The 15,190-nt window shown below is 42.7% G+C and overlaps 1 protein-coding gene across 1 annotated transcript in view; it reads left to right on the top strand.

The window, feature by feature from the left end:
- Positions 1 to 15,190, top strand: part of LOC120021611 (ectonucleoside triphosphate diphosphohydrolase 2-like) — a 35,792-nt gene that overhangs the window by 14,960 nt on the left and 5,642 nt on the right. The window contains exons 2-4 of the mRNA XM_038965413.1: positions 10,187 to 10,304; positions 11,909 to 12,059; positions 14,953 to 15,112. Coding sequence (XP_038821341.1) covers positions 10,187 to 10,304; positions 11,909 to 12,059; positions 14,953 to 15,112 — 429 coding nt within the window. The remainder of the gene's footprint in view (positions 1 to 10,186; positions 10,305 to 11,908; positions 12,060 to 14,952; positions 15,113 to 15,190) is intronic.

Raw genomic sequence — 15,190 nt, 5'->3', positions numbered from 1 at the left:
GATCGATACTACTTTCATTGTAGCTGTTTATGTAGTGTATCAACACCTTACATAATGTATGGAGTCAAAATGAGAAAATATATGAAGACCCATCTCAATATTATGTGTTTTTGTTTTGTTTTTGTGGGAGGGGTATTGGAGGACAACTGGAGGTCTACATAGAGTTAGTATGGAGAAGTATCTCAAAATGGTGGTAAGGACAGCGATGAGTATCTTAAAATGTAACCCATCATGGTAATCAGTGTATTAAGTATAGCTAGCTATAATTCCACTGTTAAGGCTGATAAGAAAAACAATATTTACATGGCTAAGGGACAAGGATTACGTATTTTGTCTTCAGGAAATTCATTCTATATCTTTAATGAAGTGCCCTGGGAAAAATAATGGGATGGTAAAATCTATTGCAGTCGGTGGGTAAAGAAATTCAAAAGGTGTTATGATCCTACTCTCAAACAATTTGGATCTTGAGGTACAATATGTTAAAATAGATTGGGAAGGAAGATGGATTGCCTTGAATATACTACTTGATGATTAACAGTTATGTCTCAAATCTATAAGGACCAAAAAATGACGATCCAAACTTCTTTGAAAATCCACTATATATATACACATATACACAAGTATGTGGACACCCCTTCAAATGAGTGGATTAGGCTATTTCAGCCAAACCTGTTGCTGACAGGTGTTTAAAATCGAACACATGGCTACGCAATCTCCATGACAAACATTGGCAGTAGAATGGACTTACTGAAGAGCTCAGTGACTTTTTCAAAGTGGCACTGTCATAGGATGCCACCTTTCCAACAAGTCAGTACTTCAAATCTCTAGCCTGCTAGAGCTTCCCCGGTCAACTGTAAGTGCTGTTATTGTGCCGTGGTCTGGGAGCAACAACGGCTCAGCCATGAAGTGGTAGGCCTCACAAACTCACAGAACAGGACCGCCGAGTGCTGAAGCGCGTAGAGTGTAAAAATTGTCTGTCCTCGGTTGCAACACTCACTACCGAGTTCCAAACTGCCTCTGGAAGCAATGTCAGCACAAGAACGGTTAGTCGGGAGCTTCATAAAATGGGTTTCCATGGCCGAGCAGCTACACACAAGCCTAAGATCACCATGCGCAATGCCAAGCGTTGGCTGGAGTGGTGTAAACTCACCGCCATTGGACTCTGGAGTGTTGAATCACACTTCACTATCTGGCAGTCCGTCGGACAAATCTGGGTTTGGCGGATGCCAGGACAACGCTACCTGCCCCAATGCATAGTGCCAACTTTAAAGTTTGGTGGAGGAGGAATAATGGTCTGGGGCTGTTTTTCATGGTTCGGGCTAGGCCCCTTAGTTCCAGTGAAGGGCAATCTTAACGCTACAGCATACAATGACATTCTAGACGATTCTGTGCTTCCAACTTTGTGGCAACAGTTTGGGGAAGGCCCTTTCCTGTTTCAGCATGACAATGCCCCTGTGCACAAAGCAAGGTTCATAAAGAAATGGTTTGTTGAGATCGGTGTGGAAGAACTTGACTGGCCTGCACAGAGCTCTGACCTCAACCCCATCGAACACCTTTGGGATGAATTGGAATGCCGACTTTGAGCCAGGCCTAATCGCTCAACATCAGTGCCCAACCTCACTAATGCTCTTGTGGCTGAATGGAAGCAAGTCTCCGCAGCAATGATCCAACGTCTGGTGGAAAGCCTTCCCAGCATGGAGGATGTGCTGTTTCTCTGTGTTCATTTACATGTGTAGTTGTATGTGTTTTTTTATTGTTGTTTTTTAAACTTTTGTTTCTAAACATTTCCCTTGGGAATAGAGAAAATGTGTTTTGGGAGAGAGTTTAGGTATTGACTAGTATTGACTAGACTGGTGGGGGTTGGGTGTGCAGGTGGCTCAGGCTAGCTGGGTGGTCTGGCAGAAATTTTATATAGAGGATGTCTTAAGAAATGTGTTAGGCTATTGGTTAAAGCTGCAACACAATATTGATTATTGAATGACCTTTTATCTAGTTCAGTCTTATCAATCACTTAAAAACATATTTAACAATGATCTCTTACCTAGCTTGATGACTGGGTGCATTTTTTCTTAGTTGTTCTAAATAGAGAGGGCTAGAAGGGCCATGGGTTATATTGGATTGTGTAGAAATGCAGGAAATTTGCTTTAGATGCCAGACCCCTTGCAAAGTTATGTCCCCCCCACTTTAAAACCAAAGTTGTGCCCCTTATATGAAGGTATTTTAATGTGTGCACCCCATCCAAACCGCACGCGGGCGAGCTAAATCAAGCTTGGGGGGGGGGGGGGGAGGGGGACAACTCTATATGCCCATGATTTTGGAATGAGATGTTTGACGAGCAGGTATCCACATACTTTTGGTCGTTGTGTATTTACAATACTCTAATTTGACTCATAACTATATTACAATGGTAGGGAACTAGGAAAGGGGATACGTAGTCAGTTGCACAACTGAATGCATTCATTCATGCATTCAGTTCTCATGTGTCTTCCGCATTTAACCCAATCCCTCTGAATCAGAAAGGTGCACACAGTATTAAGTACATCAATAGACCGTAAAGGCAGTCATACTGCTACTTTTCACCCTCTGGCGCTCATATTATGAATATTATGGACACGTTGGCACTGGTTGAAGTATGGACGCTCAAAAACCCGGACATACTTGTCCCAAAGCCACTCCTGCGTTTGTCTTGGCTGTGTGCTTAGGGTTGTTGTCCTGCTGGAAGGTGAACCTTCGCCCCAGTCTGAGGTCGTGAGCGCTCTGGAGCAGGTTTTCATCAATGATCTCTCCCGTTCATCTTTCCCTCGATCCCGACTAGTCTCCCAGTTCCTGCCATTGAAAAACATCCCCACAGCAGGATGCTGCCACCACCATGCTTCACCGTAGGGATGGGGCCAGGTTTCCCCCAGACTTGAAGCTTGGCATTCAGGTCAAATAGTTCAGTCTTGGTTTCATCACACCAGAGAATCTTGTTTCTCATGGTGCGAGAGTCTTTAGGTGCCTTTTGGCAAACTCCAAGTGGGTTGTCATGCCTTTTACCGAGAAGTGGCTTCTACCATAAAGGCCTGATTGGTGGAGTGCTGCAGAGATGGTTGTCCTTCTGGAAGGTTCTCCCATCTCCACAGAGGAACTCTAGAGCTCTGTCCGAGTGACCATCGGGTTCTTGGTAACCTCCCTGACCAAGGCCCTTCTCCCCCGATTGCTCAGTTTGGCCGAGCGGCCAGCTCTAGGAAAAGTATTGGTGGTTCCAAACTTCTTCCATTTAAGAATGGAGGCCAATGTGTTCTTGGGGACCTTCAATGCTGCAGAAATGTTTTGGTACCCTTCCCCAGATCTGTGCCTCGACACAATCCAGTCTCTGAGCTCTACGGACAATTCCTTCGACCTCATGGCTTGGTTTTTGCTCTGACAGGCACTGTCAACTGTGGGACCTTTATATAGACAGGTGTGTGCCTTTCCAAATCATGGCCAATCAATTGATTTTACCACAGGTGTACTCCAATCAAGTTGTAGAAACAGGAAACACCAGAGCTCAATTTCAAGTCTCATAGCAAAGGGTCTGAATACTTATGAAAATAAGATTTCCAAAAACCCATTATCGCTTTGTCATTATGGGGTATTGTGTGTAGATTGCTGAGGATTTTAAAAATTATATATAATCCATTTTAGAGTAAGGCTGTAATGTAACAAAATGTGGAAAATGTCAAGGGGTCTGAATACTTCCCAAAGGCACTCTAAATCCAATCTGGTTATCCAGTAGGCTACTAAGAGGGGCACATCCAGTGTTTAAAAGGGGTCTCTTTGCTTTGAATAAAATCATACAATTCCAGTCGCTTGACAATGGAGCCCTGTTTAAATGATCCTCTTTTTTAGAAAGAAGGTAGAGAGGGAGCGAAAGGATGATAGGTACTCCGGAAGATTACTTTTCTCCATTTTCACTCAGCTGCCCGCAGCCCAGCTCTGTAAGCTTGCAATGAGTCACTCAACCAAGGAGCGGGAGGGGAGGGCCGAGCTGGCCGGGAGGAAAGCGGACAGTGCGAGTCATAGGATGCGGAAAGGGAGGATAGTAGGGTAGAAGAGGCAGAGTCAGGAGGTGAGAAGGATTTAGCAGAAGGGCGAGATGATAGAAGAGGAGAGTAGTGTGAGAGAGAGCGAAGATTGAGATGGTGGGTGACCTAGGTAGGGGCTGAGTGGTTAGTGTTGGAGGAAAGGGAGACAGAAAAGGAAACAAAAGTAGTGATCAGAGACCTGGAGGTCGGTTGCAGTGAGATTCGGGGGCAAGCAGCCTCTAGTAAAGATGAGGTCAAGCGTAGTGCCTGCCTTGTCAGTTGGAGGGGATTGGGAAAGGGTCAAAAGAGCAAGGAGGGGAAAGAGTTGGAATGAAATGAATCGAATGCCGTCGTCGGGAGGTTGAAGTCGCCAAGTACGAAGTGTGGTGAGCCATCGTCAGGAAATGAGCTTATCAAGGTGTCAAGCACAATGAGGAACTCTCCAAGGGCACCTGGTGGGCGACAGATGACAATGTTAAGCTTGAGTGGACAAGTGACAGCATGGAATTCAAATGAGGAGATGGACAGATTAGAGAGGGACAAAATAAAAAATATCCACTTAGGAGAAACGAGTAGACCTGTGCCACCACCGATGGCCAGATGCTATTGGACTATGAGAGAAAACATAGATGAAGAGCAGCTGGAGTAGCGTGTTCTCTGGGGTGATCCATGTCTCCATCAGGGCCAAAATGTCAAGGAACTGAAGGGCAGCATAGTCTGAGATGAACAAGGCATTCTTGACCGGCAGTTCCAAACACTGCCAGAGATCTGGAATTCCACATGGTTGCAGCCAAAGAGTGGGGAGCATCTGTAAAGCCTACAGAGTTAGGAGGGAACAAGTATAGAGAAAACACATATTGCCAAAGCTACAAAAAGAGCAAAATTGAGATCTGAAAATAACTAGGTAAGATACTCAAGTGAGAGAGTGGTGTAGAGCCTTCCTCTCTTTCCTTCCTCGAACAACGGTCTTTGTATTCGGCGCCACTGACACAACCACCACTTTCAGCTGCCGCTGAGCTGACCATGGGAGACTGAAGTACTAACACTAATTGCGTATTGCCTAGCAGAGGTGAAACCACTCCCCCTCCAATACAGCCACTGATTACCAAAACAAGGCACAAATTGCCCCGCCCCTTAATCCTGGTTCATGTATCAACAACTATCTGCAAATTATGAGCAGTCAGCAGTTCACACACCAAGTAGTCCACTGGAAAGACAGGCAACACTTAAAGTAGATTGACCGAGCTAGTAGAAAGACAGTACTGGACCACAACAGATATAAACAAATATATACTTATCACTCCTGGAGATATCTAGCTGTAGAATGAAGCACACGCAGAGTATAAATGTTTAAGGTCCTCCAAACTTGGCCACAAGTGGATCTTCCAGCAAGACAATAACCACAAGTACACATCAAAATCCACAAAAAAATTGTTAATTGACAACAAAATCAACATTTTGCAAGGGCCATGTCCGTCTCCAGACTTGAACCCCATTGTAAACCTATGGTTTGAATTGAAGAGGGCAGTCCATAAGCCCAGGCGAAAAATATTAAGGATCTGGAAAGATTCTGTATGGAGGAACGGTCTAAGATATCTCCCAATGTGTTTTTAAATCTCATAAACCATTTTAGAAAAAGGCTCAGTATTGAAAATAGGGGTGGCAATAATTTTGACCCCATCTTAAAAAAACAAAAAAAGTATTACTTGTCAAACAAAATCTATTTTCGGAACATTTGTATTAGTATACAATTAGAAAATTATTAGTTTAGCATTGTATTCTTTATTTTATACAGTATTTATTTCTCATCTTTATCAATGGTGTCAATAATTATGAACCTGACTGTATATATGTGTATTACCATGTAAATACTGTACATACAAACACATGCAAATTTACCATGAGGTAAAACATACAGTCTTCGATACTGTAGGCCAGCTATTCCCAAACTGGGGGTACGCGCAATGCCGTCGGTGGTATGCCAAATAAAAATGTGATTCACATTTTCAAACAGTCCATTTAGATCTTTCAACGGGGCTATATATTTGGGTGATGTTTTTTTCTCGCCTGAGTAGCCTCGTTTCACTGCCAAAACATTCAATGAAACCATCTAGTGTTCAGCGAAATAACAACACAATGTCAAATACAGGTAGCCTAGTCAAATAATTAACATCTAATCACATTAACCGTTACTCTTTCGCAGGAATTCCACTAACGGTCCATATGTAGCCAAACGTAGCTGCTGCTCATTCCGTTTGCTCGAAAATGGATGAATGGTTAAAAATAAGTAAGGCCTGCGTCCATAGAGACACATGCTACTACCAGCAGTACTACACCTGCACCTGTCGACGGCACAAGTTGTTCTGCTTCCACGAGCACATCCAATGCTAGCATCAGTAATTCTACATTTGTTGCTAGCCCAGCTAGCATGAACACTGACAGTTGTGAATCTGATGCAGCCGAAGAGCTACTGCCCCCTTACCTGGGAAAGCACCGAACAACAGACAGGGACGTTGGACCATAGAAGAGGCGCAAATATGATGAGAACTACATTGATTTGGGGTTCACTTATATTGGGAGTAGTGCCTTTCCAGAGCCAACGTGTTAAATGTGTAAAAGTACTATCTCACAAGTCGATGAAACCTTCACTCTTGCGCAGACATTTAGAGACGAAACATGCCAATTTGAAAAATAAGCCACAGGAGTTTTTTGAGCGAGAATTAAGACGACTTTCGAGTAATAAGACATGTTTAAAAGCAACAGATACCATTAATAAGAAGGGGCTAGAAGCGTCTTATATGGTGAGCTACCGAGTGGCTAGGACAGGCAAGCCCCATACTATTGTGGAGGACTTAATTCTTCCTGCTGCTGCGGATATGGCTGGGACAATGCTGGGGGAAAAGGCCCAGAAAACTATACAGACAATGTCTTCATCAAACAACACTGTTTCACGATGCATCAGTGACATGGCAGGAGATGTTTTGAAACAATTACTGCTTCGCATACAAGCCAGTGAATTCTATGCGTTACAGCTGGATGAGTCAACAGACTTTGCAGGCCTGGCACAGCTCCTGGTAGTTGTCCGTTAAGTTTATGGGGGGTCAATTAAGGAAGACATTCTCTTCTGCAAACCACTGGAAACCAGAACAACAGGAGAGGATAGTTTTTAAGTACTGGACAGCTTTGTGACATCAAATGGACTTTGGTGGTCAAGATGTGTTGGTATCTGTACCGATGGCACAAAAGCCATGGCAGGGAGACATAGTGGAGTGGTAATGCGCGTGCAAGCAGTTGCTCCCGACGCCACTTGGGTACACTGCAGCATCCACAGAGAGGCTCTTGCTGCCAAGGGAATGCCTGACAGCTTGAAAGACGTTTTGGACACTACAGTGAAAATGGTTTACTTTGTTAAAGCAAGGCCCCTGAACTCTCGTGTATTTTCTGCATTATGCAATGATATGGGCAGTGACCATGTAACGCTTTTACAACATACAGAAGTGCACTGGTTATCAAGGGGGAAAGTATTGCCAAGTTTTTTTTTAATAGAGACGAGCTTAAACTTTTATTTACTGACCATAATTTTCACTTGTCTGTCCGCTTGCATGATGACGAGTTTCTCACACGACTGGCCTATCTGGGTGATGTTTTTTCTTGCCTGAAAGATCTGAATCTAGGATTACAGGGACTCTCCTCAACTATGTTCAATGTGCGGGACAAAATTGAGGCTATGACTAAGAAGTTGGAGCTCTTCTCTATCTGCATTAACAAGGACAACACACAGGTCTTTCCATCATTGTATGATTCTTTGGTGTGCAAATAAACTCAAGCTTATAGAAAATGTCAAATGTGATATAGCGAAGCAGCTGGGTGCGCAATTACGCAGGTATTTTCCCGAAACGGACGACACAAACAACTGGATTCGTTATCCCTTTCATGCCCTGCCTCCAATCCACTTACCGATATCTGAACAAGAGAGCCTCATTGAAATTGCAACAAGCGGTTCTGTGAAAATTGAATTTAATCAGAAGCCGCTGCCAGATTTCTGGATAGGGCCGCGCTCAGAGTATCCTGCCTTGGCAAATTGCACTGTTAAGACACTGATGCCCTTTGCAACCACGTACCTATGTGAGAGTGGATTCTTAGCCCTCAGTAGCATAAAAACTAAATACAGGCACAGACTGTGTGTGGAAAATTATTTAAGACTGAACTCTGCAATGTTGGGTTGTATTGGAGAGAGTCTATGTGCATCCTTTCAAGCACACCCTTCTCATTAACCTGTGGTGAGTTATTCACATTTGTTGATGAACAAATAAGGTTTTATATGTAAGATGGCTAAATAAAGAGCAAAATAATTGATTATTATTATTTGTGCCCTGGACCTAAAAGAGCTCTGTCACTTCCCACGAGCTGGGTTGTGACAAACTCACACTCATTCTTATGTTTAATAAATGTATCGTATCGTGTGTGTGTGTGGCAGGCTTACAATGATGGCAAAAAAAACAACATTTGAGAGTGTGCTGACCCTGGTGGTAGAGGGGGTACGCAGCTGGAGGTTGAATGTTTGAAGGGGTACACGATTATAAAAAGTTTGGGAACCCCTACTGTAGGCTATTCCCAAACACCCCCCTCCCCCTGCCTTACCTTTGCTCTTGGGTCCTACACCCACAGTTACATACTTTAATTGCTGTCTTTCTTTCTCTGACACTGCTGTTGAAACTTGTTTAATTACCTGACTGTGTTTGGCATCTGACTGGTTTATGATATTTGTTTCGTGATGCATAACTATACTGAACAAACATATAAACTCAAATGCAATCAAAACGCAATTTCAACAAATTTACTGAGTTACAAGGAAAATCAGTAAATTTAAATAAATCAATTAGGCCCTAATCTATGGATTTCACATGACTGGGCAGGAGTGCAGCCATGGGTGGGTCCACCCACTTGGGATCCAGGACCTGCCAATCAGAATGAGTTTTTTATTACAGACAGAAATACTCCTCAGTTTCATCAGCTGTCCGTGTGGCTGGTCTCAGATGATCCCGCAGGTGAAGAAGTCCTGGGCTGGCGTGGTTACACGTGGTCTGCGGTTATGAGACCGGTTGGACGTACTGCCAAATTCTCTAAAATGATGTTGGAGGCGGCTTGTGGTAAAGAAATTAACATTACATTTTCTGGCAACAGCTCTGGTGGTCATTCCTTGCAGTCAGCATGCCAATTGCACACTCCCTCAAAACTTGAGACATCTGTGGCATTGTTTTGCGTGATAAAACTGCACATTTTAGAGTGGCCTTTTGTTGTCCCCAGCACAAGGTGCACCTGTTTAATGATCATGCCGTTTAATCAGCTTCTTGATTTGCCTCACCTGTCAGGTGGATGGATTATCTTAGCAAAGGAGAAATGCTCACTAACAGGGATGTAAACAAATTTGTGCACATAAGAAAGCTTTTTGTGTGTACATTTCTGGGATTTTTTATTTCAGCTCATGAAACATGGGACCAACACTTCACATGTTGCATTTATATTTTTGTTCAGCATATTTTGGTCATAGTAAGTTCCGCTGTAATAATTTCATCATTACAAAGTGGCCTCATGCAGGATGTTGACCCAAGGGTTTTAATAGAAGACGGTATCTTAGAAAGTTAATGTTGCCTTACTACTGAATATTTACACACAATTTACCATGTTTAGAGTTTATGATTCATAGCATAATCAGGATTGGAGCATACACACTCTAAACAGTTCCTTCATGATATGCAATCATGGGTTGTTCTCAGACCAGACAGGGCCTCTTACTTCTCCTAATTAATTCCCTCATCCTCTACAACTTTCCATCTATCTTACCATGAAGTAAACATGCAAGCAACATTCTTGCTGCCAAAATATATACACAATGTCATAAAAGCCAGAGGACAGGCCATCAATGTAGTTAAATGTCTTCCAGATGCCTCTATCCATATTAAATGTCTTGGCATAGATGGATTTCAAACACCTGATCGTTTGTAACCTTTTATGGTTTGGAGTAGACCCAAATAGGTTGTCTTTTCTTGGGGATTATTCTAAATCAGCTCTTTTTTCTCAAGATTTGTCTCTAATCTCCCTCTCTTCTCTTCTCTCCAACCCTCTCCCCCTCTCCCCAGTATGGGATAGTCCTGGACGCAGGCTCCTCTCACACAGCCATGTACATCTACAAGTGGCCGGCAGACAAGCAGAATGGCACGGGTGTGGTCACTCAGCACACTGAATGCCACCCCAAGGGTAAGACAGTGTCCCAATGGAAGGATTCTTCCAGGTGGTTGTCTGCTATTTACCAAGTGTTTACATAGAAATTACTTGGTAGAATTGTAATTAAATTGTTATTACTCTTTTATTCCTTTTGAGACTTAAAACAAGTACTATTATCATTTGTTACCAGTGAGTAACCAATTATTTGAAGTAAGTACCAGAAAGTACAGATTTACATCCAATTTTTATCAAAGAGCAGGCAAATGGGGTGGCAGGTAGCCTAGTGGTTAGAGCGTTGGACTTGTAACCGAAAGGTTGCTAGATCGAATCCCCGAGCTGACAAGGTAAAAATCTGTCGTTCTGCCCCTGAACAAGGCAGTTAACCCACTAGGCCGTCATTGAAAATAAGAATTTGTTCTTAACTGACTTGCCTAGTTAAATAAAGGTAAAAATAATAATAATTTTTTACAATAATAATTGTAAAATACTCTATTACCCAAAACCTTAACCCCAAGAAAACTTTTTGGGCGCTCCAGTTGGCAAAGAACAGTCCCCATTGTGTGCTGTGTTCACACCGTGTGGGTTACGGTATCTCGTCAGACAAGGCCAGAGATAAAGAAGCAGAAAAACATAGATGCCTAGCAACGGTGGATCTGTCAATAGTTCCGCAGTGACTCAGTGCACTGTGTGGTTTTCCAGTCCTGTCATGCCTACACGAGTTACGTGTTTGTATAGATCACGGTAGTTGGCTGCTTTAATTAATGTGAAGTATTTGCAAGTACACCAGCTCTCCTAGAGTACATGTAAACAGCACTTACATTTACATTTTAGTCATTTAGCAGACGCTCTTATCCAGATAGCTAGGTCAGACAACCATATGTCACAGTCATAGTAAGCACAGTAAGTTATCAGAGAAGTCAGTGCAAGTAGGTTGCAGCTAGGGAGTTCTGTATAGCACTTTGTGACATCGGCTGATGTAAAAAGGGCTTTATAAATACATTTGATTGATTGGAGCAGCAACATCAACTCCTCAACAGCTCCTCCCATCTGTCATCACCTGTACCGCTGGTGCCAGGAAACAATACATGCTTCACTTACTGTACTTTACTGTCTTTCAGCAACCGCATGGGTTAAGACCTTTAGATATCCTGGGATTCTCTGACCAGTATAACATGATGGGATCAAACACTGAAGTCTCGACTTCTTCTTCCTCCTCTCTACCTCACAGGGTATTAGAAACAAAGAATTCAAGGGTGTTAGACTCAAGGTTGCACCGGGGCAGTTTGGTCTGTCTTGGAATTTGTCGGGCTCCAGCTAAGCTAGCTCACTGTATTGGAAAGTAGTTTGTGTGCGTGTGTGAGATTTGAGTGTTGGAACAGAAGCATTCCAAGGGGTGAGACTACCCAACTTCTCCCTCACAATGTAATGTGTTGAGCAGAAAGCCCTGCCTCCTACTTCAATGCCTCACAGAATGCAGGGAATTCTCTTGATCTGGTCTGAGTTAGGGGAAGGCATGCATGACCTGATCCCTGGGTCACTGCCTGGGCTTAATCCTGCTCCATCAACCAGGGCATGGACACCCAGGTGAGGGGTGTTTGTTCTTCCATAAAGTGTGTCTGGGTGTTCCCGCTATGCAGGTGGAGGAATCTCTAGCTATGCGGGACAGCAGCGAGAGGCAGGGAGAAGCCTCCAGTCATGTCTGGACCAGGCCACGCGGGACATCCCCAGAGCCAGGCACCACCTCACACCTGTCTACCTCGGAGCCACCGCTGGCATGAGGCTGCTCAAGTGAGTTATAGTTTGTGTATGCATCTGTGTGTGTTTGAGTGTGAGTGCACACGCATTTGTGTCTGTGTATCTTTGTGTGCGTGTACCTTTGTATGTAAACAATCAATGGGTAAGGATTTCCCACTCAGAGGCAGACAGGCAAGAACAAGCCCCCACCTTTCATCTGCCAAGCTCTAAGCAAACACTACCACACCTGTTTAAAACACAAGGGATGTCATATTCCTACATTCTGATCAAGAAGCATACACAACAGTAGAGGCAGCTGAGGGGAGGACGGCTCATAATAATGTCTGGAATGGAGTGAATGGAATGGTATCAAACACATCCATTCCGTCCTCCCCTCCACTGATACACACACACATCACGTACACACAAAGTTACACTAAGACACCCATGTCCATGCAGATATGTACACATAGACATTTCTCATACTCTTGCACACAATGGTTTTAAACACAAGCAAAGTTAACAGAATGTACATCAAAGAAACATCATACAGTTGAAGTCGGAGGTTTACATACACCTTAGCCAAATACATTTAAACTCAGTTTTTCACAATTCCTGACATTTAATCCAAGTAAAAATTTCCTGTTTTAGGTCAGTTAGGATCACCACTTTATTTTAAGAATGTGAAATGTCAGAATAACAGTAGAGATAATTATTTATTTCAGCTTTTATTTCTTTCATCACATTCCCAGTGGGTCAGAAGTTTACATACACTCAATTAGTATTTGGTAGCATTGCCTTTAAATTGTTTAACTTGGGTCAAACGTTTCGGGTAGCCTCCCACAAGCTTCCCACAATATTTTGGGTGAATTTTGGCCTATTCCTCCTGACAGAGCTGGTGTAACTGAGTCAGGTTTGTAGGCCTCCTTGCTCGCACACGCTTTTTCAGTTCTGCCCACAAATTTTCTATAGGATTGAGGTCAGGGCTTTGTGATGGCCACTCCAATACCTTGACTTTGTTGTCCTCAAGCCATTTTGCCACAACTTTGGAAGTATGCTTGGGGTCATTGTCCATTTGGAAGACCAATTTGCCACCAAGCTTTAACTTCCTGACTGATGTCTTGAGATGTTGCTTCAATATATCCACATAATTTTTTTCCCTCATGATGCCATCTATTTTGTGATGTGCACCTCCTGCAGCAAAGCACCCCCACAACATGATGCTGCCACCCCTGTGCTTCACGGTTAGGATGGTGTTCTTTCGACTTGCAAGCCTCCCCCTTTTTCCTCCAAACATAACGATGGTCATTATGGCCAAACAGTTCTATTTTTGTTTCATCAGACCAGAGGACATTTCTCCATGTGCAGTTGCAAACCGTAGTCTGGATTTTTTATGCCGGTTTTGGAGCAGTGGCTTCTTACTTACTGAGCGGCCTTTCAGGTTATGTCGATATAGGACTCATTTTACTGTGGATATAGATACTTTTGTACCTGTTTCCTCCAGCATCTTCACAAGGTCCTTTGCTGTTGTTCTGGGATTGATTTGCACTTTTCGCACCAACGTACGTTCATCTCTAGGAGACAGAACACGTCTCCTTCCTGAGCGGTATGACGGCTGCGTGGTCCCATGGTGTTTATACTTGCGTACTATTGTTTGTACAGATGAACGTGGTACCTTCAGGTGTTTGGAAATTGCTCCCAAGGATGAACCAGACTTGTGGAGGTCTACAATTTTCATTCTGAGGTCTTGGCTGATTTCTTTTGATTTTCCCATGATGTCAAGCAAAGAGGCACTGAGTTTGAAGGTCGGCCTTGAAACACATCCACAGGTATGCCTCCAATTGACTCAAATTATGTCAATTAGCAGAAGCTTCTAAAGCTATGACATAATTTTCTGGAATTTTCCATGCTGTTTAAAGGCACAGTCAACTTAGTGTATGTAAACTTCTGACCCAGTGGAATTGTGATACAGTGAATTATAAGTGAAATAATCTGTCTGTAAACAATTGTTGGGAAAATGACTTGTGTCATGCACAAAGTAGATGTCCTAACCGACTTACAAAACTATAGTATGTTGACAAGAAATTTGTGGAGTGGTTGAAAAATAAGTTTTAATGACTCCAACCTAAGTGTATGTAAACTTCTGACTTCAACTGTACATAATATTACTATAAAATACATTTACACACAAAGTTGCACAATAAGAGTTTCTAACCAATGAAAATATCGAATTGTCTCCTTGTCTTTCTCTTTGTGTTATTGCAGGGTAAAATGTGAGTCATGTTGGGGTTCTGAGATGAGTGAGTCAACAACAAGATTGAGAGATGTGCGTGTGTCTGGTTAATAGGTTATTGTCAGTGGTGGAAAAAGTACCCAACTGTCACACTTGAGTAAAAGTATAGACACCTTAATACAAAGTTACTCAAGTAAAAGTTACAGAGTAAAATACAGCATGATTAAAAGTCTAAAAGTATTTGGTTCTAAATATACTTAAGTATCAAAAGTTAAAGTATAAATCTTGTCAAATTTCTTATATTAAGCAAAGCAGACGGCAATATTTAGTTTTTTTTTTTTTTTTTTTACGGCTAGCCAGGGGCACACTCCAACACTCAGACATCATTTTCAAACGATGCATTTGTGTTTCATGAGTCCACCAGAGGCAGTAGGGATAACCACGTATTCTCTTGTTTTCCTGTCCTGCTAAGCATTTAAAATGTAACGAGTACTTTTGTGTGTCAAGGAAAATGTAGGGAGTAAAAAGTACATCATTTTCTTTAGGAATGATTTAGGTACTTTAAACTATTTCTACTTAAGTACTTTACGTCACTGGTTATTGTTGTCAAGCTGAGTAATGTTGTTCATTCCATACCCCCATGTTGATTTGTGCCTGTACCTACTCTTCGCGCATCTAAAGTATCTGAAGTGGTACATTTCCCTTTCTCAACAGTATCTCCAGCCCTGTCCAGTCAGCCCAGGTCTTAAAAGAAGTGGGTCATACAATCCAGTCCTATCCTTTTAACTACCAGGGGGCAGCCATCTTAAGTGGCCAGGAGGAGGGAGCGTACGGCTGGGTCACTGTCAACTATCTCTTGGAGAACTTCATCAAGGTACCATGGCCCAGCTTTCACCATTCTATAGTTATTTATGGTACCCCAAATAAGTGTGTATACAGTTGTTTGTAAATA

The sequence above is a fragment of the Salvelinus namaycush genome, chromosome 26 (assembly GCF_016432855.1).
Source record: "Salvelinus namaycush isolate Seneca chromosome 26, SaNama_1.0, whole genome shotgun sequence".
Classification (NCBI taxonomy): Eukaryota; Metazoa; Chordata; class Actinopteri; order Salmoniformes; family Salmonidae; genus Salvelinus; species Salvelinus namaycush.
Note: the sequence above shows the minus strand (reverse complement) of the source record. Positions and strands in the feature narration are given on the sequence as shown.